Raw genomic sequence first — 27,950 nt, 5'->3', positions numbered from 1 at the left:
GTCGTCTCGGTAATGGGCCTTGTCGCCATCGCCTCCACTGCAGCCGTGGCAGGACTCGCTCTACATCAAAACATACAAAATGCTGAATTTGTGCAACAATGGCATGAGCAATCTCATCGGTTGTAGCTTCAACAACGGAACATTGACTCTCAACTCGCTAAAAGATTGGACAACGTGGAGCAAGCCTTAACGCGGCTTGGAGATCAGCTCACTGTCCTCAATACTCGAAAACATTACAATGTGATTAGAACTCCACTCAATTTTGCGTAACACCTGTGCCTTTTAATGTTTCTCAGAATTGGACCGAAATCCGAAGATTATTAATAGGCCATAAAAATATTAGTTTGGACATCCAAGAACTCACTCAAAACATTTCCAAAACATTTCGACAACAATTCCATGTATTGTCCGGGGCCGCTACCTTGCAGGAGCTGGGTCAAAGTTTTGCTGCCCTTAACCCATAGACCCAGACGAAAACATGGATTTTTACCATCTCTGGAAATATCTTGCTTTGGGCACTCGGATTGGGTTTACTTCTCATGGTGATCTGATGCTCCCTCCGTCGCATCCAAAAACAAAGGAAAATACAAGAACAAATATGGGCTACCTTTCTAGAATTGAGGCAAAACAAAAAGGGGGAAATGCAGGGGCCATTGAAAATATGCTAAGAATAGATAAGGCTCAAGGACAGTATCTCTAGCTAGTTGCACTTTCAATGAACTCCAGTAGTCAAGGACAGTATCTCTAGTTAAACTTTTAATGAACTCTAGTAGGCGCCAAGAAGACAGACAAAATAAGAAAGAACTTAGAGACAAAGAACTAAGCAGAAGGTTATATCTGGGTGCAGAAAGTTTGTTTTACATTATGTTATTTTTGCTGACATGGGATTTATGGAATATAAATAAAGTGAGGCGGAGACTCTAGGCGTGGCCGCCATGTTCTTTGTCTTTGTCTCTTGTGTCTGTTCATTCTCCACCACCCCCCCCCCCCCCCCCCCCCCCCCCCCCCCCCCCGCACGGTCCCCAATATGCTTTTTACCATGAAGTATACCTCAATTTTAAAACTTGGGGCAAATTCATAAAGCCTGTCTGTAAACTGATCTGGCTCTGGGGCTAGCCATTTGCAAACTTCTGTTGCAATCCGACTTCCAGAGGCGGCCTTGGCTCCTTGTACAGGAAAAGCGCGACTGCGGCATGGTCTGGCTGGCAGCCGCTCACTGCGCGGTCTCCACGCCTGGCAGGTGGCGCGGGGCAGGCACCTGTGCCAGCCTAGCATTTCCACCCGCCGGGAGGAGGCGATCCCCTGGGGCCGGCCGGCATCTCCCTGGCTTGAAAATGAGCGGGTCACCCCAAAAGCCAACTCCAAAAGGAGCGGAAGCGGATGGAACAGCGGGCCCCAGGGAGGGCGGGCCAGGCGCGCAGATAAATCACGGACACACACTGCACTGAAAGCTCCAGACTGGCGTTGAGTGCCAAATGCCGATACAGACCCGGTCAAGTTCCAGGAAGAGAAATCCGATCCGATGTGCGCGAGGCGGCGGGGAGCACAGCGACACCCACCTGACGGGGGAAGGGGGGCACCCAACCTTGATGGAGCCCCTCCCCGGGCGGGCACTTCGGGCACTTTCCGAAGTCCTACCTGGCCACCCGCCAGCCCGGGTAGGCACCAGCATCAGGAATCGCCTCTTCAAGGGGGAGAAAAGCCAGGCCGCCGCCGTTCACGGAGAGATAGGGACTGCGCTGGAATTTCAGGCCCGGGTGTGCGACCCCACGCCCTCGCTCAGTCCTCTCCTCCATCCTGAGGCGAGCAGGTGTCTGCAGGAGTGCCTCCAAGCCCATTGCAAAGCGGACGGGTCCCCCGTCTCCATGTCGGCGCTGCACGCCGAGAGGGACCCCGGGGTGGTGTTGGGCGCGAGGGCGGGGGCAGGGACGCGCTGCGACCGAGTCCCCGGACCCTGCGACCCGCAGGGACCTTCCGGACGCACGGAGCCCGGCCCTCCAGCCGGCGCCCGCCCTGATTGGCGCCCGAGGCCGGCCTCCCGCCGGCTCACCTGCCACTCCCAGCCAATCGGGGCCACCAGAATTGGGGCTGTCGCCGGGGGGAGGGGAAGATGCTGCCGGACCGAGGCTGAGCGGCCCTCCCCGCCGAGTTCCCGCCGGGCCCTCTGCAATCCCGAGCCCGAGCAGCCGGCTGCGCACCCCGCGCCCGCTTCGCGCCGCGTCCAGTGCCCAGTGCGCTTTGATGCTGCAGCTCCGGGCCGGTGCCGCTCCGCTTCTCTGCTCGCTGGGACGCCCCCCGACGGCTCCGTCCTCGCCCCTCGCCCCTAGCCCCGCGTCCCTGCTGACCCCGGGAGGTGGGGTCTGGGCCGGGCACAGCCCCGCTGAGGCAGGATGTTCACGTCCAAGTCCAACTCAGTGTCGCCCTCACCGTCCCTGGAGCAGGCCGACTCGGACGCGCTGGACATCAGCACCAAAGTGCAGCTCTACGGCGTGTTGTGGAAGCGGCCTTTCGGGAGGCCGTCCGCCAAGTGGTCCCGGCGGTGAGTGCGCCCCCGCACCCCGAGGGGAACCGCCAGGGAGAGAGCCTGGGCCTCGGCACCCCTCCCGCCCCATCCAGTCTCCATCATGCCTCTGCCTTCCTGTGTGACCTTGGCGTCACCCCTTCACTCTACAGTGGCTCCCGCGGGAAAATGTGGACCTTAGTCTGGGACAGGATGGGAACCCCTGCCCTGGGGCGGTGGCGAATTCTCTGTGGAATGAACCTGACCCTCGAGTGGGAATGTTGGGTGTGGGCAGAAGAGACCATGGTCAGGGTGGGATCCCAGCTAGCTCAGGTCAGGCCAGACTGAGGCGAGGGAGAAACTCCTTCGTCTTCACAACCCCTCACCCAGGCCGCGAGGACCGGGCCTAGAGTGTCTCCCTCCTGCCAACCACCCCCGCTTAGATGGAGAGGGACCTGGCCCTTCTGAAAGGCTCAGGCCAGGGAGGGAGGAAGGGTAAGGAAGGGTGCTTGTCCACGGGGAAGTGACCTTGGCAACCCCTCCAACTGTCCCTGGAAATAATCTTTTTAAAAGTGAGCACAGGGAAGGGAGATTCCAGGAGGGAGGCAGCTGGAGTGAGGAAGGGGGTAGATTGGTCCTGACAAGGACTGATCCTTTGAAAGAGGTGGTGGGAAGAGACAGGGTAGTCCCAGCCATCCTTCAGCCCTAGCTGCCTGGTCCCCAAGTCAGACTCAACTCCCCGGACATAAGTAGACACTCTCCACTTACAAATGAGCCTGGGAGGTATTGAGGGAAGAGGGAATTCACAGCCCTGGACTGCAGGAAGCTCCCAACTTCTGGACAGTTTCCACTCTCTAGTCAATTTCACTTCTGAGAGTCACTACTGGTATGGCCTGGAGAATGCAGACCCTGTCCAGCCCTTCCCTGGAGGTATGACCCTTCCAGGAAACCAGGGGTAGCCAGATGCCCCTTCCCCATCCCACACTACGAGTCTGCCCATGAGCAGAGGGGGCCTCCAATGTTCCCAGGACCACAGATCATGTGGATGTGGTAGTGGTGGGTGCTGATGTTCTGTTCTGATGAATAATTTAATGTCTCTGTAAGACCACAGAACAAATGGAGCTGTGGACAATATCCCACGTTTTACATCTCTGGTTTCATGTTGTTTTGTTACTTCTGACAGTTTTCTCTCTGGGATTTAATAGGATACAGGCTTCTTGAGTTCCTCCAAAGTTGAGCTTATCTCTGACCCCCTAAATGGAGGCTTGGAGCAACATGGAGAGCATTTGGGGGAGCTTCCAGCGTTGAGCTATGTGCGCTACAGCCCCCGGGGCCAGAAGGGCTGGGGTGGAAAGGCTGTGTTCAGATTCAAGCACAATTAGCAGAATATCTCCCCTCACTGCCCATCTCTCTTCTGCCTCAGCAGCTCCAGATAGTCAATCTTTCTTTTCTATTGGGTCTGGCTGCTGTTCTGGGTCCTGTCAACCGAGACTTCCCTTGCCAGACATTTTCACCTGACTGCATCCCTAGAAAACGCTAGGTGCCTGTAACCCCCAGGGTATGTCCCCTGGTCCTCCCCTTCACCACTGCAGGTACATTGGGAACCTGGTCTCTGTACCCATAATTGATTCAAAGGCTGGGAAGTGTCAGGAGTACAGGGCATAGGTCCCCAGCTAAAAGCACAGAGGTGGTGCCAGGGAGGCTTGGAGAGGTTTAGCGTCCCCCCACCAGAGACTCCATCTTCTACCCCATCCACTACTGTGGTCCCCACAGCCACCCAAAACTAACCAATCAGAGTCTGAACAGTATGTATGTTCAGCTAATACAGCTAAAAGTCAAGTCCTTTAGCCCCCTTCCAAGGAGATTGTTACCTGGGTTCCCTTCCTTTGTAGGAATTCTGGAGCTGCCACTGTGCAAAGACTACCTGGGGCTCAAGAAAGAATGAACATCCCACCTGCCCACTCTAGGCCTCTGTGTTCTCAGTTCTGGGAATACACACACACACACACACACACACACACACACACACACACGCTATTTAGCCTTGGGTCAGTGACAGAGCCAGCCAGAGAGGGCCTGGGTGTGGGGAAGAATGATGCTCAGCTCAGCCCCCTCTCACTTCCCATCAGGGCCCCCTGGGCCCCAGCTTCCCATTTGTAAAGTAGAGTCTGTGGGCTCAGCTAATTAGCAGCCACAGGAAGACTTGGGGACAGAGCAGCTCAGGGCTGCCACTGCAGAGCCTTGCCATTAGGGCGATCGATGCCCTGGCTGGGGCAGCTAAAGGGAGGGGGCCTGGAAAGGCTCAGTGCTGCATTAATAAAGAATGGGCTGGATAGAACTGGCTGTGGCCAGCTGGGTTCTATAAAACCTTTTCCACTCAGGGTCTGTCTTAGGACCTGTGCCTCCAACTTCCACTGCCCAAGCAGCCCTGCCTGCCTGGGGTGGAAAGGTGCCCTTGAGCTGAAGGGTCAACTTATTTCCTGGGGCAACAAAAGGGGAAGGGAATCAGAAGCATTAATTAGCAGAGATCAGATAATCTGGGAGAGGTGTCTAGAAGGGAAGGCTGTTGACTGCGTCCTCACCTTGGTCTGTGAGTGGTGGAGATGGAAGTGTCAAGACCTGGCAAAGATCTGGGCAGCGCCAAAACAAAGAGGAAGGGAGTGGGAGGTCTCTGCCTCAGCCAGTGGCACACTGTGAGGGCTTGGCCTAGGCTAATTCTTTCCTGAGATTGAATGCTTTTTCCAGCGTTCTATTCCTCTTCCCAAATCCCTCCTGAACACCTCCCAAGGCCAGAACCCCTGAGGCGGAGGACCCACCCACTTCCTTCCTGCAACAGGAGCATCTCTACTCCTCCTCACCCCTCCATCTCCCCAGGGGCCGGGTAGCCAGGAGGGCCTGAACCCAGCTCCGCAGTTTACTCTTGCAGAACATTGGTGGGTCCCTGACTCAGGGGAGCTAAGATTCATGGTGTCCCCCTGGTGCCAGGGGAATGAGCCATGGAGACAGTGGCCATGTGTCCCAAATCTCAGGCCACAGCCTGTGCAGTGTGTAAAGATTATCTGTGCAGATGAGGGTCACCATACCAAAAAGACTCGAGGAGACTTTCTTCCCACAGGGATTTGGAACCCAGGGTTTTGACTTTGGCTCTCAGCACTGCTGCCCAGAGGTGACACCAATGCCGAGCTTTCTCAGAGCAAAGAGAAGAGTCTATCATGCCAACTTCACCGCACTAAGCTCAGTCTCACCCTAGTGACACTGGGGTTTGGTCTCACTTTCTGGCACCCCTGGCATTCCCCTCAGCTGGCTGTGTCAGGTATCCCACAAGCACAGTTGTAACATTTCTGCCGTGGAGGGTGCCTGCAGGACCCCCTTTCAAAAATAAACTTCTATTCTTCAAAATTCTACCAGAGTGGCAACATAGGGTGTGGGGAACCGTAGCCGGCGGCAGTTGAGGGGCAGGATCTTCTGCTGATGTGTGCGGGAAGTTGAGGAGGCTCTTTCAGCACTGATGAAGAAGAAGGACTTGGAGAACAGTGTCTCTGCCTCCAGAAAAAAAAAGTAGTGACCAAATTACTTGATTCTGGAGATTTCATAGTGTTTTTCACTCTCTGGCTCCTTGTTCCAGAGCTGTTCTCCCAAGCCCACTGATAGGAAACTGAGGCACAGAGGCAGGGGGAAGGTGCTTTTCTGAGTCTCCTCAGATTCCTCTACCCTCTCCCCTTTCTGTGCTGGTCGCATCCAGGTTACAACGAATGCTTGGGTTAGGGAGATGGGCGCACTCTCTGGATCACACAGCCATAAATGAAATGATACACATCAGGTCAGGCTTCACGGTGGTCATGTGATCATTTACCCAGACCAGGTCTGCCAAAGTTAAGTGAGTTAATTGTGCAAACAAGTGACATTTCTTTCTCACCCACTCCCCAAGGAACTGCACTCAGTGGCTGTTGATGTCCTATTTGAAAATGAGTCTCACCTGTGTGAGGGTCAGACCTCCAGCTTGCAGACAATTCAGCTTCCTTATCCCCAAGTCTTAAAAATAACAAAGTAATTGCTTCTGAGAATAGCTGTGGGTGTGGTAGAAAGTGCATCTAAGGCCGGGTGTGGTGGCTGGTAATTCCAGCACTTTGGGAGGCCAAGCGGGTCGGATCACTTGAGGTCAGGAGTTGGAGACCAGCCTGGCCACATGGCGAAACCCTGTCTCTACTGAAAATGCAAAGATTAGCCAGGTGTGGTGGTGGGTGCCTGTAATCTCAGCTACTCAGGAGGCTGAGGCAGGAGAATCGCTTGAACCTAGAAGGCAGAGGTTGCAGTGAGCCGAGATCAAGCCACTGCACTCCAGCCTGGTGGACAGAGCGATACTCCGCCAAAAAAAAAAAAAAAAAAAAAAAAAAGGAAGTGAATCTAGGCTTAGAGGCAGGTGCTCCAAGTTCCAGCCCCAGCTCTGCCAGTAACCAGTTGCATGATTCAGACTGTGGCATTTCACCCCACTGGCCAGCAGTATCTCATCTATAGAGTGGGAGTGGGATGGGTCAAATAGTATGCCACACATGACCCCAGAGGTGCCTTGAGTCTACTACAAGGGAATGGGGAACAGGGGTCCAGCTCCAAGTCTCTCTGCCCACTTCAAGCAGTACCTCTGCACTGTTATGTTTTGTTTGTTTGTTTGTTTGTTTGAGACAGAGTCTCCTTCTGTCACCAAGGCTGGAGTGCAGCATCGCAATCTCGGCTCACTGCAACCTCCGCCTCCCAGGTTCAAGGAATTCTCATGTCTCAGCCTCCCGATTAGCTGGGATTACAGGCACATACCACCATGCCCAGCTAATTTTTGTATTTTTAGTAGAGATGGGTTTCGCCATGTTGGCCAGGCTGGTCTCGAACTCCTGACCTCAGGTGATCTGCCTGCCTCAGCCTCCCAAAGTGCTGGGTTTACAGACATGAGCCACCTGTTATATGTTTTACACCAGCAGTCCCCAACCTTTTTGGCACCAGGTGCCATGACTGGTTTCATGGAAGACAATTTTTCCAAAGACAGGGGTGGGGGTGGTTTCTTTAGGCATTAGATTCTCATAATGACTGTGCAACCTAGATCCCTTGCCATGCACAGTTTACAGTAGGGTTCGTGCTCCTATGAGAATCTAATGCCGCCACTGGTTTGACAGGAGGCAGAGCTCAGGCGGTAATGCCAGCCACGGGGAGAAGCTGTAAAAACAGATGAAACGTCACCTGCTCATCTCCTGCTGTGTGGCTGAGTTCCTAACAGGCCATGGACTGGTACTGGTCCAGGGCCCAGGGGTGGAGGACCCCTGTTTTACACATTATGGTTGTCTTACTGTTGTTGGAATAGTTGGGCTAAGTTTTTTGAGCCCCCTTGGACTTGATAATCTCTCTGAACTCTAATGTATCATGACTCACGCATTTCACAGATAGGATTCCTGCTGTTCTGCCATCTTAGACTGGATACCAGATGAGAAGCACGGGCCAGGATGACCTTTTCCTGAGCACAGCAGGCCACCCAGAATGGACACACGGGACACATACTGGGGGCTGTGTCATTTCCACCTTCCTTCTGCCAGTTCTGGAAAGGATACTTCTGAGGGCAGTCCTTCTCCAGCTCCACCGCCCTACATAGCCATTCTCAGTATCCAGGAGGCTCAGAGAGGCGGGCTGCTGGGCCTATTCCGGAAGTTTGTGCCTGGGGAAGAGGGGAAGCCAGTCTGGATGTTCTCCTTCCCGGGAAATGTAACTCATGTGTAACTCACACATACACTAGGCTCTTGCTGCCCTCTTGAGAGTGAGATAAATTTGGTCCCAAGACCAAATCCCATGTCTAAAGGAAGTCTAAAATCTGTACCAAGGTTTCTATTAATCCCCAAGAGGCTCTAAACTAGTTTTTTTGTTGATGGATTAATTTGCTGACCAATGTACATGGTCCTTGTTGCACAACCAGAGGCAGAACTCAGCTTTTTTTTTTTTTTTTTTTTTAATTATTATTATACTTTAAGTTCCAGGGTACGTGTGCACAACGTGCAGGTTTGGTACATACGTATACATGTGCCATGTTGGTGTGCTGCACCCATTAACTTGTCATTTACATTAGGTATATCTCCTAATATTATCTCTCCCCATCCCCCAACCCCATGACAGGTCCTGGTGTGTGATGTTCCCCTTCCTGTGTCCAAGTGTTCTCATTGTTCAATTCCCACCTGTGAGTGAGAACATGCGGTGTTTGGTTTTCTGTCCTTGCCGTAGTTTGCTCAGAATGATGGTTTCCAGCTTCATGCATGTCCCCACAAAGGACATGAACCCATACTTTTTTATGGCTGCATAGTATTCCATGGTGTATATGTGCCACATTTTCTTAATCCAATCTATCATTGATGGACATTTGGGTTGGTTCCAAGTCTTTGCTATTGTAAATAGTGCCACAATAAACATACATGTGCATATGTCTTTATAGCAGCATGATATATAATCTTTCTGGTATATACCCAGTAATGGGATGGCTGGGTCAAATGGTATTTCTGGTTCTAGATACTGTTTTCCACAATGGTTGAACTAGTTTACACTCCCACCAACAGTGTAAAAGTGTTCCTATTTCTCCACATGCTCTCCAGCACCTGTTGTTTCCTGACTTTTTAATGATCGCCATTCTAACTGGTGTGAGATGGTATCTCATTGTGGTTTTGGTTTGCATTTCTCTGATGACCAGTGATGATGAGCATTTTTTCACGTGTCTGTTGGCTGCATACATGCCTTCTTTTGAGAAGTGTCTGTTCATATCCTTTGCCCACTTTTTGATGGGGTTGATTTTTTTCTTGTAAATTTGTAAAGGAACTCAGCTTTTATTTCTCAGTTTCTCCAGCCTTCCACACTGCTGCATAAACACAGCAGCCTCTCATCAAGGTATTTATGAGTCTGGCAGCCTATCCTGAAGGGAAGCTGTGGCAAAGAGGAGGGCAGAGGAGCTATTTAAATTACAGAAGTGCAAACATCTTCAAATTGAGCGTTAGCTCCCTGGTAGGCACCCTACCTCGCTATCATTGTCAGAGATGGTGACCTCACTCTCTCTCTTGACTCTTGGATCCTCCCAGGATCCTCTCTCCTCTGCACTCTCCCATCACTCCTCCTCTCCATTGTCCTACAGGATTTTCCCCAAATTCAAATTTCTTTCACTCTGTTATGCAAAGCCCTTTCCAGCTCGCACTCCTAAACTCAGTGGCATTTGCATCTCCAAACATTAGGAAGCTCACCAGAGTGGACAGAGAGTGGATAGATCTTTGTTTAACAGGACCTGGCCAACACAGAAGATACTTGCGGTTCTAGATAACATTTTCCTTGGCTCCAACTGGACTTATCATGAGGCAGTGGTGACCATCAAGCTCTGGTTGAGCCCTTGTTGCATTCAGAGCATTGGGGAGGAGAGCAGAAGATGGGGACAAAGCTGAAGCTTAAGAAAACCCTTCCTGGGCTCCCTGATTCATGTTGGATGGCACCTGTGCCACTCTGTGACCCAAGCTAGCGTCCTGGTCATTGTGCCATCCCAGTCCCTGCTCACCCTGCCCTTGTTGAACATTTCAATGAACCTTGCTGATTCGTACCTCCCAATAACTTTACTTTTCCCTTTGCCTGGTTGTGGACTTCCCCATGGCTAAAACTACAATATGACCTTACAAGTGCCCTGTTTGAAACTTGCTGGCAGGTCTCCTTGTCTGCAGGAAGAAGTCCAGCATCTTCACAAGGACTACTCACTCTGCCCCGCTTTGTCCCTGCTCTCTGACCTAAACTCACTCCTTATTGCACCTCCCCTGCACCACTGCGCACCCTTTACACTTTCTGCCAATAATACCAGATATATTTTTATAACTTTGAACACACTATTCTCTGCCTATGCTGTTCCCTTTGTCTGGAATGGATCTCTCCTCCTTCCATTTCCTCCCAGATTCCCAAGATACTCCTATTCATTCTTCAAAGCCCTGCTTCGCTGTCACATCTCCCTTGGCTGGACCCCTAAACCCTTGATTCCTCCTGGTCTTCACTCTTCCTGTACCTAATATACACTTACAATGTTGCAATAGATTCTGGCACATTAGAATGTTGCAGTGTACTCTCCTGGTGTGTTGTAAAGTTATAGTGTACTGTGGTATGTTACAATGTTGCAGAGTACTTCCCTGGTATGTTACAAAGTTAAAGCCTACCCTGGTGCTTTACAATGTTGTGGTGTATCCTCTTGATGCTTTACAACTATCCTAGCTCTCCCATTCCCAGTTGTGTGATCTGGGGCACATTATTTAATTTCTCTATGCCCCAGTTTCCTCACCTACCTCATGTGAGGAGTTGAATGAGTTAGCACAATACTGTTACTAGAACAGTGTTTAGCACCTAGCACAAAGGAGGAGCTTGATAAATATTAGGTGTTTTGTTTTTGTTTTTTATAGTCTTTTGAGACAGGGTCTGGCTTTGTGGCCCAGACTGGAGGGTAGTGGCATGATCATGGCTTGCTGTAGCCTCGACCTCCTGGTCTCAAGCAGTACTCCTACCTCAGCCTCCCAAGTAGCTGGGACAAGCTACTATACCCAGATAATTTTTTAATTTTTTGTTGAGACAGAGTCTCCCTATGTTGCCCAGGCTGGTATGGACTCCTGGGCTCAAATGAACCTTCTGTCTTGGCCCCGCAAAGTACTGGGATTACAGGCATGAGCCACCACACCTGGCCAATATGAGCGTTTTTTTTTTTTTTTTTTTTTTTTTTTGACAGAGTCTTGCTCTGTCATCCAGGCTGGAGTGCAGTGGTGCGATCTCAGCTCACTGCAAGTTCTGCCTCCCAGGTTCATGCCATTCTCCTGCCTCAGCCTCCCGAGTAGCTGGGACTACAGGCGCCCACCACCATGCCCGGCTAATTTTTTTGTATTTTTAGTAGAGACGGGGTTTCACCATATTAGGCAGGATGGTCTCGAACTCCTGACCTTGTGATCCACCCACCTTGGCCTCCCAAAGTGCTGGGATTACAGGCGTGAGCCACTGTGCCTGGCCCAATATTAGCTATTTTTAAAATTATTGTTTTCTACACTCTTTCTCCTGCTTTTGACTATCAGCTCCCTGAGGTAAGCAAATCATCAAGCTCCAGAGCCTAACATAGTACCTGGGTGTACCAGGGGAATCATTCATGCTCTCTGACCTGAGCTGACCAGCAGCTTGCAGTCACTCTGCAGAGAGAGCAGAGATAAGCCCTAGGAAGAGAAACTATTGCAGTCACATGTAATGAGGAGGACCGGGCATCACAGAGCACAGCAGGTGAGAACTTGGGCTTTGTCAGCAGAGATAACTGCGTTCTGAGTTTGCCACTTACTAGTTGCTTAATCTCTCTGTGCTTCGGTTTCCTCACTAGTGAAATAGAAAAAACAAACACCTTTACAATGATCCTAGCTCCCCCATTCCGAGTTGTGTAATCTGGGGCATATTATTTAACTCTCTTAGAGTTGTTATGAGAAATTTAAATAAGATAAAGTCAATAAAACACTTAGCATCAGGGCCTTTGCACATGCAGCTCCTCTGCTGGAAACACCTCACCTCTCCTCAAAGATTACTTCTTAACTAGGCTCTCTCTGGTCACTGTCTTAGCAAGGTGAGTGTCCAGGCGCCTTGCGAATGCTCTTTAATCTGGATATGAAAATACTATTCTTTATGATGGGAGAGAGAGGCAGCCAGAGTTGACACAAGCCCCTTACCTCACCCATGCTCTGGGCTTCACCCCAACACATGGTGACAGACAAGGGTCACAGCTGATGGGCAGAGCTTCTCCCAGGACTGATGTTGGGTCTGGAAGGAGGGATGGGCTGCACACAGGGGGCAGGGGGAAGCAACAGATGCAGGGATAAGCCGTGTATTGGGAGGACAGGGAGCTGGCCAGCTGGGCTGAAGCCAAGAGCTCCCTCCAGTAGCAGCCGTGTGAGCACAAATGGAAAAGGAGGTCAGGGGAGAGTGCAGCTTATTATTACTGAGTCGGAACCCAATCATAATAAATAATCATTATAATCATAAAAGCAATCATTTATTACATATTTACCACCATGTTCTAAGTCTTTAGGGGAACATTATCCTGACAGCCCTGTGAGATATAGGTGTTATTACTATTATCCTCAAGTTGTATGGTGGGGGGGGACCTGAGACCTAAATATATTAGGTAACTTGCCCCGGTCACATTCCCAGTCAGTGGCAGAACTCTAACGTTGGCTACCCCAGCCTTGAAACTTACAGCCTCTGGCCCATCTGTTTCCTGGCCAGGAGCTGGATGGAGCAGCTTCTTAGGCAGTGGCTGTGGGAAGTAGGTGTAGGGACTATTGTCCATGGGTTCCAATCCCAGCTCCACCTCTGCCCTGGGAGTGTGGCTTTGCATACACTATTTTGCCTCTAAGCCTCAGTTTCCTCATCTGTGAAATGAGAATAATATGTCTAACCCTCCATGATTGTGACGTGGATCAAATACATGTGGAACCCTTAGCACAGGAGCCAACACATTAGAACAGCTGCAGAAAGGGCAGCCATCTCTAGCCCTTGGGCCATCTCTAGCCAGACCAACTGCGCAGGGCCTGGGAAGATGTGGCCCCTGGCTTGCAGTCCGAATGAGAGTGTCGGGGAACAAGGGGACTTTGGAATAAGGGGTGGGAAGAGGAAGTGTTCTTCTGTGCAGGGCACTGGGGTTCTGAGCCCCCGCCTGCTGAGAAGACGCTGAGAAGGGGCAGCTAGAATAGCAGGGCTGTCACTGACTCAGGTTTATAAGAAAGGCCAGACCTTTGGGTCCTAGAAATGTGCTTGCCAGGTGAGGCCTTCGTTGGGCAGAACTCATTCCTGCCTGCCAGGCCATCCTCCTCTTCCTCCAGGTCCATGCTAGCTCCCCTCCCTTAACCCCCACCTCCACCCAAGCCAACCTGGGGACCGGTGCAGTCAGGCTGGGTGTGGCATGTGTGATATGTGGGCCCTTCACAATCCCTACTGAACTCTGGACCTCACAGAGCAAAGGCTACCCTGAACATCCACTTTCCTTCCCCTGTCCCTTTCTATGCTGTCCTTCAGAAGCAGGAGGAGAAGAAGGGACATGACATTAGGGGCTACCTTCTGTGTGCCAGGCAAGTGCTGAGGACTTTACATGCCTCCATCCACTGGATCCTCTCTTGCCCCCTAACGATATGTGGCAATATCCCCTAATGAATCTCCCTGCCTTTACCCTGACAGTCTGCTCTCAACACAGCAGCTAGGATGAGCCTTTTGCAATGTAAGCCAGGTCACTCCTGCTCAAAGCCTTCCAGTGGCTGCCTCTCTTTCTCAGAGAAAAAGCCAGCCTCTACCAACTAGTGCTGTGACCTTCAGCAAGTCATGCCTCCTCTCTGCTTCATTTCTGCCCATGTAAAATGCAGGGAGCATTTCTCTCTTAGCATCATTGTGAGTGGTGTTAAGTGCATTAACAGCAGTAACTGCTTGGAATGAGATGTGGTGTGTGGAAAGTACTAAATAAATGTTAGCTTGATCATTATTGTCATTACCTTAGCCATAGAGCCCTCTGCAATCTGGCCCAACTGCTGCTGCCTTGCATCGAGAGCTAGGCACACTTCCCGCCTCAGGGCCTTTGCACCTGCAGCTCCTGTGCTGGAAACACCTTACCTGTCCTCAAAGATCACCTTCTTAATTAGGCTGTCCCTGCCCACCCTCTTTAACATGCATCCATGCCCACTTCTAATTCCCCCTAACCTGCTTTATTTTCCTCCGTAGCACATATCAGCATCTGGCACATGACATCTCTATGTCTCATGTATTCACCATCTGACACCCACTACATGCAAGTAGTGTAAGCTCTATGGAGACAGCGATTTTTGCCTGTCTTGTTCACAACTGTATCTCCAACACCCAGAGCAGTGCTTGGCACACAGTGGCAACTCAGTAATTGTTGAATCAATGGAGGAATCTTTACAACAGCCCTAAGAGACAGTTATTTGTACCCCCATTTTATAGAGGAAGAAAGGGAGGGAGTTTGCCTGAGGCTGCAGCTTGAAGGATGGGAGTTGGTGGACCCCAGAGCCCTGTGCTCTCCTTGCCATGTGTCTAACGATCATCTGCCCACCCACTTCCCAGCCCTGGCACAGTGCTTTGCCTTAAGTGGGAGGGGCTCCAGGAGTGGCAGGAAGGCATGAAGGTATTTATGTGTTTCAGTCAGCTTGGGCTACTATAACAAAATGCCATAGACTGGGTGGCTTAAACCCCGGAGGTGTATTTGGTCACAGTTCTGCAGGCTGAGAGTCTAAGATCAAGTTGCCAGCATGGTCAGGTTCTGATGAGGGCATCTGTTCCTGGCTTGCAGATGGCCACCTTCTCAATATGTCCCCACATGGTGGAGGAAGAGGAAAAAGAGGGTGGAAGAGGTTTGATTTATTTATTTTTGCAACAGGGTCTTGATCTGTCACCCAGGCTGGAGGTCACCCTGGAGTGCAGTGGTGGTGTGATCACGGCTCATTGCAGCCTTGAATTCCTGGACTCAAGTGATCCTCTCACTCAGCCTCCTGAGTAGCTAGAACTACAGGCATGTACCACCATGCCCAGCTAATTTTTTTTTAATGTAGAGTCAAGGCCTTGCTATGTTGCCCAGGCTGGTCTTGAACTCTTGGGCTCAAGTAATCCCCCTGCTTCAGCCTCCCAAAGTGTCGTGATTACAGATATGAGCCACTGCACCCAGCCAGGAAAGAGAGCTCTTCTTATAAGGCCACAGTCCTATTGGATTAGGGTCCTGCTCTTATGACCTTCCTTAACATTAGTTACCTCCTAAAGATCTTATCTCCAAATACAGTCACATGTGGGGTTAGGGCTTGAACATATGAACATTGAGGAGACATATTGAGTTCATAGCAGTATTTCCAAAGCCATTGAGAGGAGGCGGTGGCCCTGGAGACAGTCGTGTGCTGCTCCCTGCAGTGACTGTATTCAGACGATGGAATGCATCACTCAGCCCTATCCTGAGTCCTCTGCAGATTGGTGGGGTGATGAGCACAATCTCATTTGACCCTCAAAATAACCGCATAAGCTAGTTGTTATTATCCCCATTCTACAGGTAGAGAAACTAAGGCTCAGAAAGGAGAGCTGACTTGCCCAAGGACTCCCAACCCCAGCTGGAAAATGTCAGGTCTCTCTGATGCCAAAGCCTATATGCTCTTAACTACTCTGTGAAATTCCCTTGGAACAGCCAGGGGACACCTACCTGGGCCCATGGGACTGAAGTGGGACGGACCTGTCCTCCAGGAGCCTGATGCCTCACTGGGGCAAGATGCACACACGGGATGTGGAGTGGGCCTAAGTGCCAAGTGCAGGCTCTGCTAACAAGTGCGGAAGGAGCCCAGACATCAGTGTGGGCTGCGTGGGTCACCAAGGGTCGGAAGGGTCCTGCTGGCTGAAGAGCAAGAGGGAGGGCGTTTCAGGCCAAGCCGCACAATCTCCATGTGCAGGACCATGCAAGTGTAGCAGGCAGGGGACAGTGAGCTCGGCAGTTGCCTGGAGGACAGAAGGCTGAAGGGCAGATTTGGCAGAATAGCTGAGAGGTGGGCAGAGGTCAGGTGCTGGCAGGCCTGGAATGTCACTGAGGTTCTGCAGCAGGTGGTATTCGTGTGCTCTTTCTGTAGTGGGGGCAGAAAGGCCTAGGGAGAGAGTTGGCATTAGTAGGGTATCAACCTGAGCAGGGCTGTGTGTGTTATGTGGCCAGCTAGAGAGGGTAGGTTCAGGTAAAGAAAATGGGACTGGGTGCAGTGGCTCAGCCTGTAATCCCAGCACTTTGGGAGGCCGAGGCGGGCAGATCACAGGCATGAGCCACCGCACCCAGAGTTTTACCGTGTTAGCCACGCTGGTCTCAAACTCCTGACTTCAAGTGATCCACCCGCCTCGGCCTCCCAAAGTGCTGGGATTACAGGTGTGAGCCACTGCACCCAGCCTTCTATTTTTAAAAAGAAAAGAAGGCCGGACGCGGTGGCTCAAGCCTGTAATCCCAGCACTTTGGGAGGCCGAGACGGGCGGATCACGAGGTCAGGAGATCGAGACCATCCTGGCTAACACAGTGAAACCCCGTCTCTACTAAAAAATACAAAAAAACTAGCCGGGCGAGGTGGCAGGCGCCTATAGTCCCAGCTACTGGGGAGGCTGAGGCAGAAGAATGGCGTAAACCCGGGAGGTGGAGCTTGCAGTGAGCCGAGATCCGGCCTGGGTGACAGAGCAAGACTCCGTCTCAAAAAAAAAAAAAAAAAAGAAAAAGAAAAGAAAATGGGTTGGCATGAGGCTCACATCAAAGCACAGAGCTGAGCTGAGCTTCCCTCAGAAGGCAGCTGCCAGTAGTCCCAGGCTTGCCTCACTGCAGCAGCTGAGGCCTTAGGAAAGGTCATGTGGCTGGTAGGACCTTCAGAGATTGTCTGACTTCGTTATGCTCACCAGCAAGGTTTCTTTATCTTTTTTTCTTTTCTTTTCTTTTCTTTTTTCTTCTTCTCTTCTCTTTTCTTTTGAGATGGAGTCTCACTCTTGTTGCCCAGGCTGGACTTCAGTGGCACAATCTTGGCTCACTGCAACCTCCGCATCCCAGGTTCAAGTGATTCTCGTGTCTCAGCCTCCCAAGTAGCTGGGGCTACAGGTGTGCTCCACCACACTCAGTTAATTTCTGTATTTTTAGTAGAGACAGGGTTTCACCACGTTGGCCAGACTGGTCTCAAACTCCTGACTTCAAGTGATCTGCCCTCCTCAGCCTCCCAAAGTGCTGGGATTGATTACAGGTGTGAGTCACAGAGTGCAGCCTCACCAGCAAGTTTTCAAGCCTCTCACTTGAGGGCCCATTCAACCAGTGGTGTGCTGGCAAATGCTTACACTAGGCTCTTGAGTGAGGAAGCTGAGGCAATTCTGTAGGATTTGACTTGTATGGTGTAAATACTCCCATCACAGCCACTATCAAGCTACCAACACCATGTGACCAAACACAGAGCAGGGAAGAGATTGACACTGTGGGCTCTTATGAGCCCATATGAGCTGGCTCCAACTCTCCCTGCATGTAAACTTTAAACTCTCATACGTGTGTATGCACACACACATACACACACGCTCCACCAACTTTCAGAATCACCACCACATTCTACTCACACCCCGTCACTATAACAACACTTATTAGCAGGGGCCCTGGAGGAAGGAGCCCACACTCTGGATATCCCTCAGCCTCTGGGCTTTGAGTCCCAATCGGACCTTCCCCTAGAGGGTGCTTGGTGGCTCATCACAGCTCCAAACATGAGTCCTGGGAGAACCTGTGGGGCGGGTCCAAATGCTCCACATGTTGACATCGAGGGCGTGGCCTCCCCAGCAGTCAAAAAGCACCAAAGTCACAGAGCCCCTCAGTTAGACCTAAGTCCCGGAAGGAGACAGGGGAGCAGTCTGAGACAAAGGGAATGCCAATGTCACACTGGGGTGTTCGGGGCTGTAGATTACCAGCTTTCATGTTACTTGCCAAAGACCCATCTTAGCATCTTGCATCGTCTTACCTTCCTTCTCCTTCCAGAGGAGACTCTAAGTGGCTGGAGATGAGAGCTGAAGGGGCTGAAGGTACCCAGGGGGAAGAACCACAGCTGTCCTGCTGTGCTGAGCCGGGTGGTGGTTCAGGGAGACAGAGGCAGCCAGACCTGGAAGCCAGTAGTGGGGCTCCCGCTCCAGCTGGCCACCTGTGCAGGGGCCCAGCTGCCTGTGGGGAGGTCACCGGCCAGCTGAGGCCTTTGTGAGGATGTGGAGCTTGAGTTGGTAAGGATGTCTGAGCTGGTGCCCCCGTGGGCTCCCATGTGAGTCCAGGGCCCCCAAGGGTGCTCTTGTTGTCCCAAGAAACCTCACCCCTTCTCTCCTGGTTGCCCTTCTTTCCTCACCACCCACTATAGGTTTTTCATCATCAAAGAGAGTTTTCTGCTTTACTACTCTGAGAGCGAAAAAAAGAGCTTTGAAACCAACAAATACTTCAATATACATCCTAAGGTGAGGCGGCCCCTGCCAGGGCCACAGCAGGGGAGAGCCCAGTGTGGGCATCAGGGCTTGCATCTTGTGAGGGGATGGGACTGCTGTCTTGCTCTGGCCTAGCAGACAGTCTGGAGGGCAAATCCTCTTGGGGAAAAAGACCTCCTGCCCCTGTCCTGGGCTGGATCCCGACCCTTCTGTGCCCCAGACCCTGCTGCAGCCTTTCCTCTTCTCTCTGGACATCAGTTCTGGCCTCTGTCCTGTGGCCCCAGGGTCGAGCTTCCATCCTGGGGCACTTGTCAGGATGTGGCTTTGTCCAGGGTCCCCCAGAACCCCTGAGTGATCCCAATTGGGTGGGGTGGGGGCTGCCTGTTCTGGTTCTTCCTCAGGGCGTCATCCCTCTCGGGGGTTGCCTGGTGGAGCCCAAGGAAGAGCCCAGCATGCCCTATGCCATGAAGATCTCCCACCAGGACTTCCATGTGAGTAAAGCTCTTTCCTCAGTCTGGGCTTTGCAGGAGCAGACAGCCTCTCAGGCCCCTTCAGGAGAAACCCCCCAAGTCCTGGCCTGGGAGAGGGGCATCAGCACCCAGGGATGTGGGGTGGGTGACAGGGCAGAACTGGGCCTCCATCACCCTCAGCGTGGCTGCCTCTCAGGCATGCCCATGGCTCCTCTTCCTGGCAGGGGAACATCCTGCTTGCGGCTGAGTCGGAGTTTGAGCAGACCCAGTGGCTGGAGATGCTGCAAGAGTCTGGGAAGGTGTAAGTGCTCACAGCCAGCAGGGTGGCCTGCAGATCCAGGACGGGGTGGGCAGGGCTGCCCCGAACTCCCTGCCTCTTTGCTGGGATCCTGGTGGGGACAGGGCCAGGGCTGTGGGAGATGGCTAGGGTGGGTGAGAGGAGACAGGCCAGGTTTTAGAGCATCTATGAGGGGTCCCCTGAGTGAGCTTGGAAAGTGTCTAGGTCACAGGTGGCAGGTGTAGGTACCATTTGTCTCCAACTCTTGGGAGCTGTATTTGGTGCCTCGTGATACCCATCTTACCTCCCCAGGTCCATAATTAATTCTAGCAAGGACAGAGCTAGTGCTTTGTAAATTAGGGTCAAGATCACAGAAATCCCCAGCTAACCCAGTCCATTTGCATGTAAACCACTGTCCTGACACCTGCCTAGTCAGGCTAAGTCATGCTTTTAGTTCAGCAAACAACACCGACTGTGTGCTCTGTGGCAGGCCTTGCACTGGGTTGTGGACATTCAGTGATGTAAAAAGCCACCCAGGAAGCAATTTCTTCCCTGCTCTAAAAGTACTGTTGGCCCAGCCCCCAGTGGCCCACTTTGCAGCCTGGGCCAGCCTCCAGCTACTGTAACTGATCCATGCTGGTGGCATGCCCAGAGCTATGGGTGCCAGAGTGAACGCAAGCTGAGATTCTGGAGGAGAAAGGGCGGGCGAGTACAAAACGTATGCCTTCTCTTTCCCCTCTACCCTTCCGTTTTAATGATTTTCTGTTTCTTCCTCTTCCCTCCTCTGTCCCATCTGCCCTCCTTCCCCAGGACCTGGAAGAATGCCCAGCTGGGAGAAGCCATGATCAAAAGCCTGGAGGCCCAGGGGCTGCAGTTGGCTAAGGAAAAGCAGGAGTATTTAGGTTGGCTGGAGGGGTGGTTCCCTAATGGTAGCAGCATGTGGGGACCAGGGGCTATAGCCAGGGGCTTGGTAAAGGACCCAGCAGGGGTGAGGGTCTCTCAGGTGGGGCTATGAGGGGACAGAGACCAGGTTAGGCACCTGGAGGGCTTTCTGGTGCAGTACGCATCCTTTTGGCCAGCATGACCCGAGGCAGGAGTGTCTGGTGGTTAAGAGTCCGGGCTCTGGATCCAGCTTCATCACTTGTCACCCATCTATCAACTGTGTATATCTTTAGGCAGCTCAGCCTCTCTAAGCCTCAATTTCCTCATCCTTAAAATCGAATTAAAAATAGTCTCTAGCTTTTAGAGGACTGGGTTAAATGAGAAAATGTCTGTAAGTGATTGAGCCAGACATGCAGTAAGGGCTTCGTAAGTGGAGTTGATGTTGTTATCCTATCCTGGGTCCCCAGGGTCTGGCTTGTCCCCAGCACCCTTGCCCCAGACCATCTTAAACCTTGCCACAGCGTTCCAGGTCCTTGTGCCCCTGACTGGTTGGTAAACGTGCACTGTTTGGGAAAGAAGATGAGACTGAGGGTTTGCCCTCGGCCTGGGACCCTCTCCCCTCTGTCTGCTTAGACACTTGGGGCCCCAGCACTGGCTCCCCTATGCCTGCTTCAGAACCTCCCCTGCCCCAGGACTCTGCCCTCCCTACTAGCCAGACATTAGTGCAGGTGGAAGGTGGGTGTGGGACTAGCCCAGATGCAGCAGCCCTGGGGGATGCAGAGACCACTTTGAACTTCCAAGGAGGAGGCCTCTCATAACCCTGTGAATAGAAAAAGCAGGATGATGATGGGGAAGGAGAATGGCAGCTTCCATCACCAGGAGATGGTCCACCCTCTGGCTGGCAGGGCTACAGGTCCCTTCCTTGGGAGATGCTGGGGGTGACAGTGATCACCTCAGGCACCAACTCCCTCAGGACCTCAGAGCACTTTCCTGATTGTGTGTGTGTGTGTGTGTGTGTGTGTGTGTGTGTGTGTGCGCTTGTTTTGGCAGACAAACTGATGGAAGAGACCGAAGAACTCTGCCTTCAGAGGGAGCAGAGAGAGGTAGGTGCACACCCAGGGGCCCTCAGCAGCCGTGGTGTAATGGCTCGTGTTTCTAGCATTAGGGTGTGATGCAGGGGAGCTGGTTGCACAGAGGACTTGCTAGAAGATCAGATGGGGCAGGGAGGGGAGGCCAAGTGGGATCACAGTGCTTGCTTGGGACTTGCTGTAGCTTGTTGGCAAGAAGTGTCTTTCTCCTTACCAACTCCTGGGAGTAAAGTGAAAAGGGTGGGTGATCACCTTCGAGAGAAAGAGTCATCCAAAATGTCATCAGCTGCATCAGTAGGTAATGAGCTGCTTGTCAATGATGTTCGCAGGGGGGCTATAATGCCCGCTGTTATCCATAGAGGGGCATCTGGCAACTGAGGGTAATTGGGCTTGATGATCTCAGAAGTTCCTTCATTCTCAGAAAGTCAAAAGTCCAGAGCAGGCTAAGCACTGGCTTGAGGCAGCCTGGAGGGCTAAAGGAGACTCTTGCCTTGTCTGAAGGTGGGGAGCCACCGAAGCCCTCTTCTTCATTTAGAATCTCAGTGCAGGCCGGGTGCAGTGGATCATGCCTGTAATCCCAGCACTGTGAGAGGCCAAGGCGGGGGGATCACCTGAGGTCGGGAATTCAAGACCAGCCTGGCCAACATGGTGAAACTCCGTCTCTACTCAAAAAAAAAAAAAAAAAAAAAAAAAAAAAAAAAAAAAAAAAAAAGCCGGACATGGTAGCGTGTGCCTGTAGTCCCAGCTTCTCGGGCAGTTGAGGCAGGAGAATCGCTTGAACCCGGGAGGCGGAGGTTGCAGTGAGGTGAGATTGCGCCATTGCATTTCAGCCTGGGCGACAGAGCAAGACACAGTCTCAAAAAAAAAAAAAAAAAAAAAGAATCTCCGTGCAGCACCGGGCCTTGCCGGTTCTGAGGAGTCATTACCACATCTGAAAGGCAGGGGGCGGTAGTGGGTAGCACCATGGATTCTGGAGCCAGGCTGCCTGTATTTGTATCTGACCTTCACTGTTTCTAGTTTTGCGACCTCAGGTGAGTTATTTAACTTCTCCAAATATTCTTATCTGAAAAATGCAGATGATAATGGAATCCATCTTAGGGATGTTGTGAGGATTTAGTGAGATGTTGCATATAAAGTGTTTGGCACATAGTACATGCTTAAAGAATATCTGTGTTTGTTAGCATTATGATCATATTATTAATATAGGCCCATGCTGCGAGTGAACTGTCTGAGCCCTGAAGCAGCAGAGTGATGTGACCAGAGCAGCCTGCAGAGGCAGGGCCGGATTTAGTTCACTTCTCTTTGCCTAATCACTTGTCCTTTTCCTCTCCCAGGCAAGTCACAGGGCAGGAGCTATCAGCCTTGGCTCAGACCCGCTAACTTGACTCTTGGGAAGTCCTCACCTTTCCCAACCACCCCTCCCTGGGCTCTGCGAGCACCCCCTGGGCTCTGCAGACTAGACACTCTATCTAGTCTTTGCCACTGAGTCATTTGGTCAAGATGAGTTCTCGATAAATGTTTGTGGAATGAATTAGTAAATGAATGGGATTGATTTTTGTAACTTTACATCTTGATTTTAATCCAACAGGACAATCCACCCTCATTTTTCTTCTTCTAAAATTGTATTGGTTATTCTTGCTCATTTATCCTTTCAGCTGGACTTCAGAATCATTTTGTTGATTAAAGGTAAAATAAAAAAGATTGGGGATTTGTATTTGGATGGCATGGATTTGAGGATTGGCATCATGAGGGCACCGAGTCTTCTTCCACCACTCAGGTTGGGCCTCTGTGTCTCCAGGCTCTCCTCTAGGTTCTATGTTAGGGTTTTGGCATTTTCTGCATACAATTCTATACATTTCAAGCGAGGCTTCTGTATTGTCAGCAAATTAAAAGCAGGTGCCCAGGGATGGGATGGAGTGGCAGATACAGCCACTGGCAGGGAGAGAGACAGACTTATCCATCAGAGAGGCTAAATCTGGGGCAGCAGTTGGCTAGAGGAAAATTTAGACACTCTATCTAGGTCTTTAGCCAGGAAATTAGGACAGCGGAGACCCACTGCACACAGGCCACCCTTAATGCCACAGCACAGTGAAGGAGGGAGGCCTGTCAGCTGTGAACTCCCTGGCTTTCTGGTATAAAATGTGAATGAGACTCAGGCCCAGCCACAGTGAAGGCTGTTCTGGGCAGGGAGAGAACTGTGCCTCAGTTCTTGTTTTTTTGTCAGCTGCATGCTCTAGATCTGGAATAGAGCTCAGGTTCTAGTCTTTGCCACTGAGTCATTTGGTCAAAGTTTCTTCTTCCTTAACTTTCTCATGCATAGGATGGGCCCGTCTGTCTCCTGCACCTTTCCCATCTGCACTCAGGTCGGTGATTGTCTGGACGTTCCTTGAGCCACTGAGGCAATTGATGTAATGGCCCAGTGGTAAGATGAAGGTTCTCCTGCTGATTCCCGTAGTCTCTTTGAGACAGCCTGGCCTAAAGAAGATATGGAACCAGGAGACCTGGATTGGAGTCTCAACACTATCACTGGTCGTGTGATGTTGGGCATGTCAGTTACCCTCTCTGAGTTTCAATTTCCCCATCTGGGATGTCTGATCAGTGTTATGCTGGCTGCTGCCTACTTCTAAGGTTGCTGCGAGGCTCAACAAAGTAGAATGCGGGGAAGTGATTTGTGAACTGGAAAGGCCCTTGTGCACTGTTTGATGTACAGTCCCGACATCCTCCATGCAGCAGAAAAGGCCTGGACTTTGGGGGAATGAGCAGAGCGTGCAGAGGGAACCCTCTTGACTCATCCTGCCAGAGCCAGAAGACCATGCCCTTCCCTGGGTTCCTGGTCTTTGGTTCCCTCTGGCCTTATCCCTCTCACCCCTGGAGGAGGGCTGCCTGCCTACCTTTCCCCTTCTGACTGAGCTGTGAGAGGTTAGCCATGCATATGAGCAGGTGCAGGGGAAAAATCAGAAATGCCCAGGGTAGGGCAGGGTTTCTGGCAAGGTTCTTGCCACCTGGAGTGCTCACAGTCAGAATACAGACTCTTTGAGTTGGGAAAAATGTGCCACTACGACTGAAGCTCTTTGTCAACCTTTCTGGTGGACATTGTTCCTGGTTCTGTGACGAATGACTTACTACTTCCAGAGGTATCCTTTGCATGATTCCTCAGTTATTTGAAAGCTCTTCCTTTCATTGAGCTGAAGTGTGCCTTCTAGTGAGTTTTTCCCACCCTTATACTCCTGCAACTTAAGTCAGAGCCGAGTCAGCAGAACACACGATATGGTGGAGAAAGGTTTGGATCGTGGCGGGGCTTAGCTGATAACTCAGTCTCTGATGGGGCTGCTAGAAACACTCAAGCTGTGTTGGGCTTCAGGAACAGAAAGCTCTGGCTGCTCCAGGTTTGTAAGTGGTAACTTCCACTCTTATCAGCATTCTCAGGCTACACTTGGACACTGGCTTCATTTAAGAAACATACAGGTGAAATGGAAAGTGGAAAAGAAATGAGCAAGGAAGTGAGAATTTCTCTTTCCTTAATAAACTTTATTTTTTGGAGCAGTTTAGATTCACAGCAAAACTACGCAGCAAGTGCAGAGATTTTCCACATGATCTTCCCCATTGTCAATATCTGGCACCACAGTGATACATTTGTTACAATCAATGAGTCAACATTGACACACTGTCACCCAAAGTTCATAGCATACATTAGGGTTCACTCTTGGTGTTGTACATTCTATGGATTTTGGCAAATGTATAACAACATGTATCCACCACTGTAGTATCATACAGAATAGTTTCACTGCCCTATAAATGCTGTGTTTCACTGCCCTAAAAATCCTGGCAGCTGCTGATTATTTTTTCTTTTTTCTTTTTTTCTTTTTTTTTAAGACGGTGTCTCACTCTGTTGCCCAGGCTGGAGGGCAGTGGTGTGATCTCGGCTCACTCCGCCTCCTGGGTCCAAGCAATCCTCCTGCCTCAGCCTCCCAAGTAGCTGGGACTACAGGCGTGTGCCACCATGCCTGGCTAATTTTTTGTATTTTTGGAAGGGACAGGGTTTCACCATGTTAGCCAGGCTGGTCTTGAACTCCTGACCTCGTGACCCCAATGCCTCAGCCTCCCACAGTGCTGGGATTACAGGCATGAGCCACTGTGCCTGGCCACTGCTGATCTTTTTACTGTGTCCATAGTTTTGCCTTTACCAGAATGTCATATAGTTGGAATCATATGGTATGTAGCTTTTTCAGATAGTAATGTGCATTCAGATTTCCTCCGTGTCTTTTTATGGCTTGATAGCTCATTTCTTTTTAGTGCTGAATATTACATTATCCCCATGTCCTACAGTTTGTTTATCCATCTCTCTACTTAAAGACATCTTGGTTGCCTCCAAGTTTTGACAATTATGGATAAAATTGCTATAAACATTCATGTGCAGGTTTTTGTGTGGACATATATTTTCAGTTTATTTGGAAAAGTAACAAGCAGTGTGATTGTTGGATTGCATGGTGAAAGTATGTTCAGTTTTGTAAGAAGTTGCCAAACTGTCTTCCAAAGTAGCTGTACCATTTTGTATTTGCAGTAGCAATGAATGAGAGTTCCTGTTGCTCCATATCCTTGCCAGCATTTGGTGTTGTCTGATATTTGGATTTTGCCTATTTTATTTTTTATTTCAGTTTTTAATTCTGGAGACAGAGTCTTGCTCTGTTGCCCAGACTGCAATGCAGTAGAGTACGTCTCATTGCAGCCTTGACTTCCTGGGTTTAAGAGATCCTCTCACCTCAGCCTCCTGAGTAGCTGGGACTACAGGTGCACTCCAGCACACTTGGCTAATTATTTTTATTTTTATTTTTATTTCTATAGAGACAGGGTTTGCCTATGTTGCCCAGGCTTCTCTTGAACTCCTGAGATCAAATGATCTCCCCTCCTGGCCTCCTAAAGTGCTGGGATTACAGGCATAGCCACTGTGCCTGGCTGATTTTGGCCATTTTCATATGTGTTTAGCGGTAGCTCATTGATACTTTAATTTGCAATTACCTAATCATATATGATGTTGGATATCCTTTTATATGCTTATTTGCCATCTTTAAAAATTTTATTTATTTTTTTAGGCCAGGTGTGGTGGCTCACGCCTGTAATCCCAGAACTTTGGGAAACTGAGGCAGGTGGATCATGAGGTGAGGAGTTTGAGACCAGCCTGGCCAACATGGTGAAACCCTGTCTCTACTAAAAATACAAAAATTAGCCAGGCATAGTGGTGTGTGCCTGTAATCCCAGCTACTTGGGAGGCTGAGGCCGGAGAATTGCTTGAACCCGGGAGGCAGAGGTTACAGTGAGCCAAGATCATGCCTCTGCACTCCAGCCTGGGTGACAGAGCAAGATTCCATCTCAAAAAACATATATATATACACACACACACACACACACACAGATACACGCACACATATTTTTGAGTCAGGGTCCCACACTGTCTCCCAGGTTAAGTGCGGTGGCATGATCATGGTTAACTGCAGCCTCGCATGCTAAAGTGATCCACCTGCCTCAGCCTTCCAAGTTGCTGGACTACAGGCATGCACCACCACACATGGCTAATTTTTTATTTTTTATTGTAGCCTGCCACGATTCCTGGTGGACTGAACAAAGTGGGGCGAACATGGGAATAAAAGACAAGAGACAAAAGAGTATATTTGGAAGAAGGGCTCAGGGGGCACCTTGCCTCTAGTGGACAAGGGCCCTGAGCTTTACACAGCCCTCCATATTTATTAGGCAAAAGAGATAGCGAGAAAGTGGGGGTGACTCTCGGGTAATTGTCAGTTGGCTGTTTGGTTCACAGCAGGCTTGCGAGACTGCATTCTTTGAACAACAGGCGCTAGATTTCTCAATAGATAACTTCAAGGAACCACGGCCAGGGAGTGATGTCCCTCAGCAAACCTTTCGGTGGCAGGCACAGGGTGAGTTTGCTCACATCCTGCATTCACGATCAACAGTTTGCTGCTTGATCATATAGCCTCCAGTGGAATGCTGAGTTGATCACGATCCCTTTGGCCTGTTCAGCTCCCAACATTTTGTAGAGATGTGGTCTTGCTCTACTGCCCAGGCAGGTCTTGAATTCCTGAACACAAGTGATCCTCCCACTTTGGCCTCCCAAAATGCTGGGATTACAGATGTGAGCCACTGTGCCTGGCCTGCCATCTTTGTATCTTCTTTGCTAAGATGTCTGGGTCTTTTGCCCATTGTTTTAATTGTTGAGTTTTATGAGTTCTTTGTATATTTTGCATAACAGTCCTTTATTAGATGTGTCTGGGAATGTTTTCTCCTAGTTTGTGACTTGTTTTCTCATTCTCTTGATGTCATTCACAGAGCACCAAATTTAAATTTTAATGAAATCCATCTTATCAATTGTTTCCTTCAAAGCTCATGCATTTTGTGTTATGTCTAAAAAAGTCAGCACCATAGATTTTCACCACCTTGATGAAAAACTTTCTGTAGACATCACCTAGGTTGTCTCCTATGTTATCTTCTAGGAGTTTTATACTTTTGTGTTTTGCGTTTAGCTCTATGATCCATTGTGATTTAATTTTTGTGAAAGGTGTTTAAGGTCTGTGAATAGAATCTTTTTTTCTTTTTCATGTGACTGTCCAGTAGTTCAAATACCATATGTTGAAAAGAGTATCTTAGGCCGGGCGTAGTGGCTCATGCCTGTAATCCCAGCACTTTGGGAGGTCGAGGTGGGCGGATCACCTGAGTTCAGGAGTTCAAAACCA

The 27,950-nt window shown here is 50.5% G+C and overlaps 1 protein-coding gene across 1 annotated transcript in view; it reads left to right on the top strand.

Moving 5' to 3' along the window:
* The first annotated feature begins 2,146 nt into the window (after window positions 1-2,146).
* The window catches only part of PLEKHD1 (pleckstrin homology and coiled-coil domain containing D1), a 48,635-nt gene continuing 22,831 nt past the window's right edge, over window positions 2,147-27,950 (top strand). Inside the window, exons 1-6 of the mRNA XM_010359738.2 lie at window positions 2,147-2,539; window positions 18,430-18,523; window positions 18,892-18,981; window positions 19,185-19,261; window positions 20,048-20,139; window positions 21,170-21,222. Of these exons, the coding sequence (XP_010358040.1) occupies window positions 2,391-2,539; window positions 18,430-18,523; window positions 18,892-18,981; window positions 19,185-19,261; window positions 20,048-20,139; window positions 21,170-21,222 (555 nt within the window). The 5' untranslated portion in view covers window positions 2,147-2,390. The remainder of the gene's footprint in view (window positions 2,540-18,429; window positions 18,524-18,891; window positions 18,982-19,184; window positions 19,262-20,047; window positions 20,140-21,169; window positions 21,223-27,950) is intronic.

The sequence above is a fragment of the Rhinopithecus roxellana genome, chromosome 5, assembly GCF_007565055.1.
Source record: "Rhinopithecus roxellana isolate Shanxi Qingling chromosome 5, ASM756505v1, whole genome shotgun sequence".
Classification (NCBI taxonomy): Eukaryota; Metazoa; Chordata; class Mammalia; order Primates; family Cercopithecidae; genus Rhinopithecus; species Rhinopithecus roxellana.
This window is presented reverse-complemented; position numbering and strand designations above follow the sequence as displayed.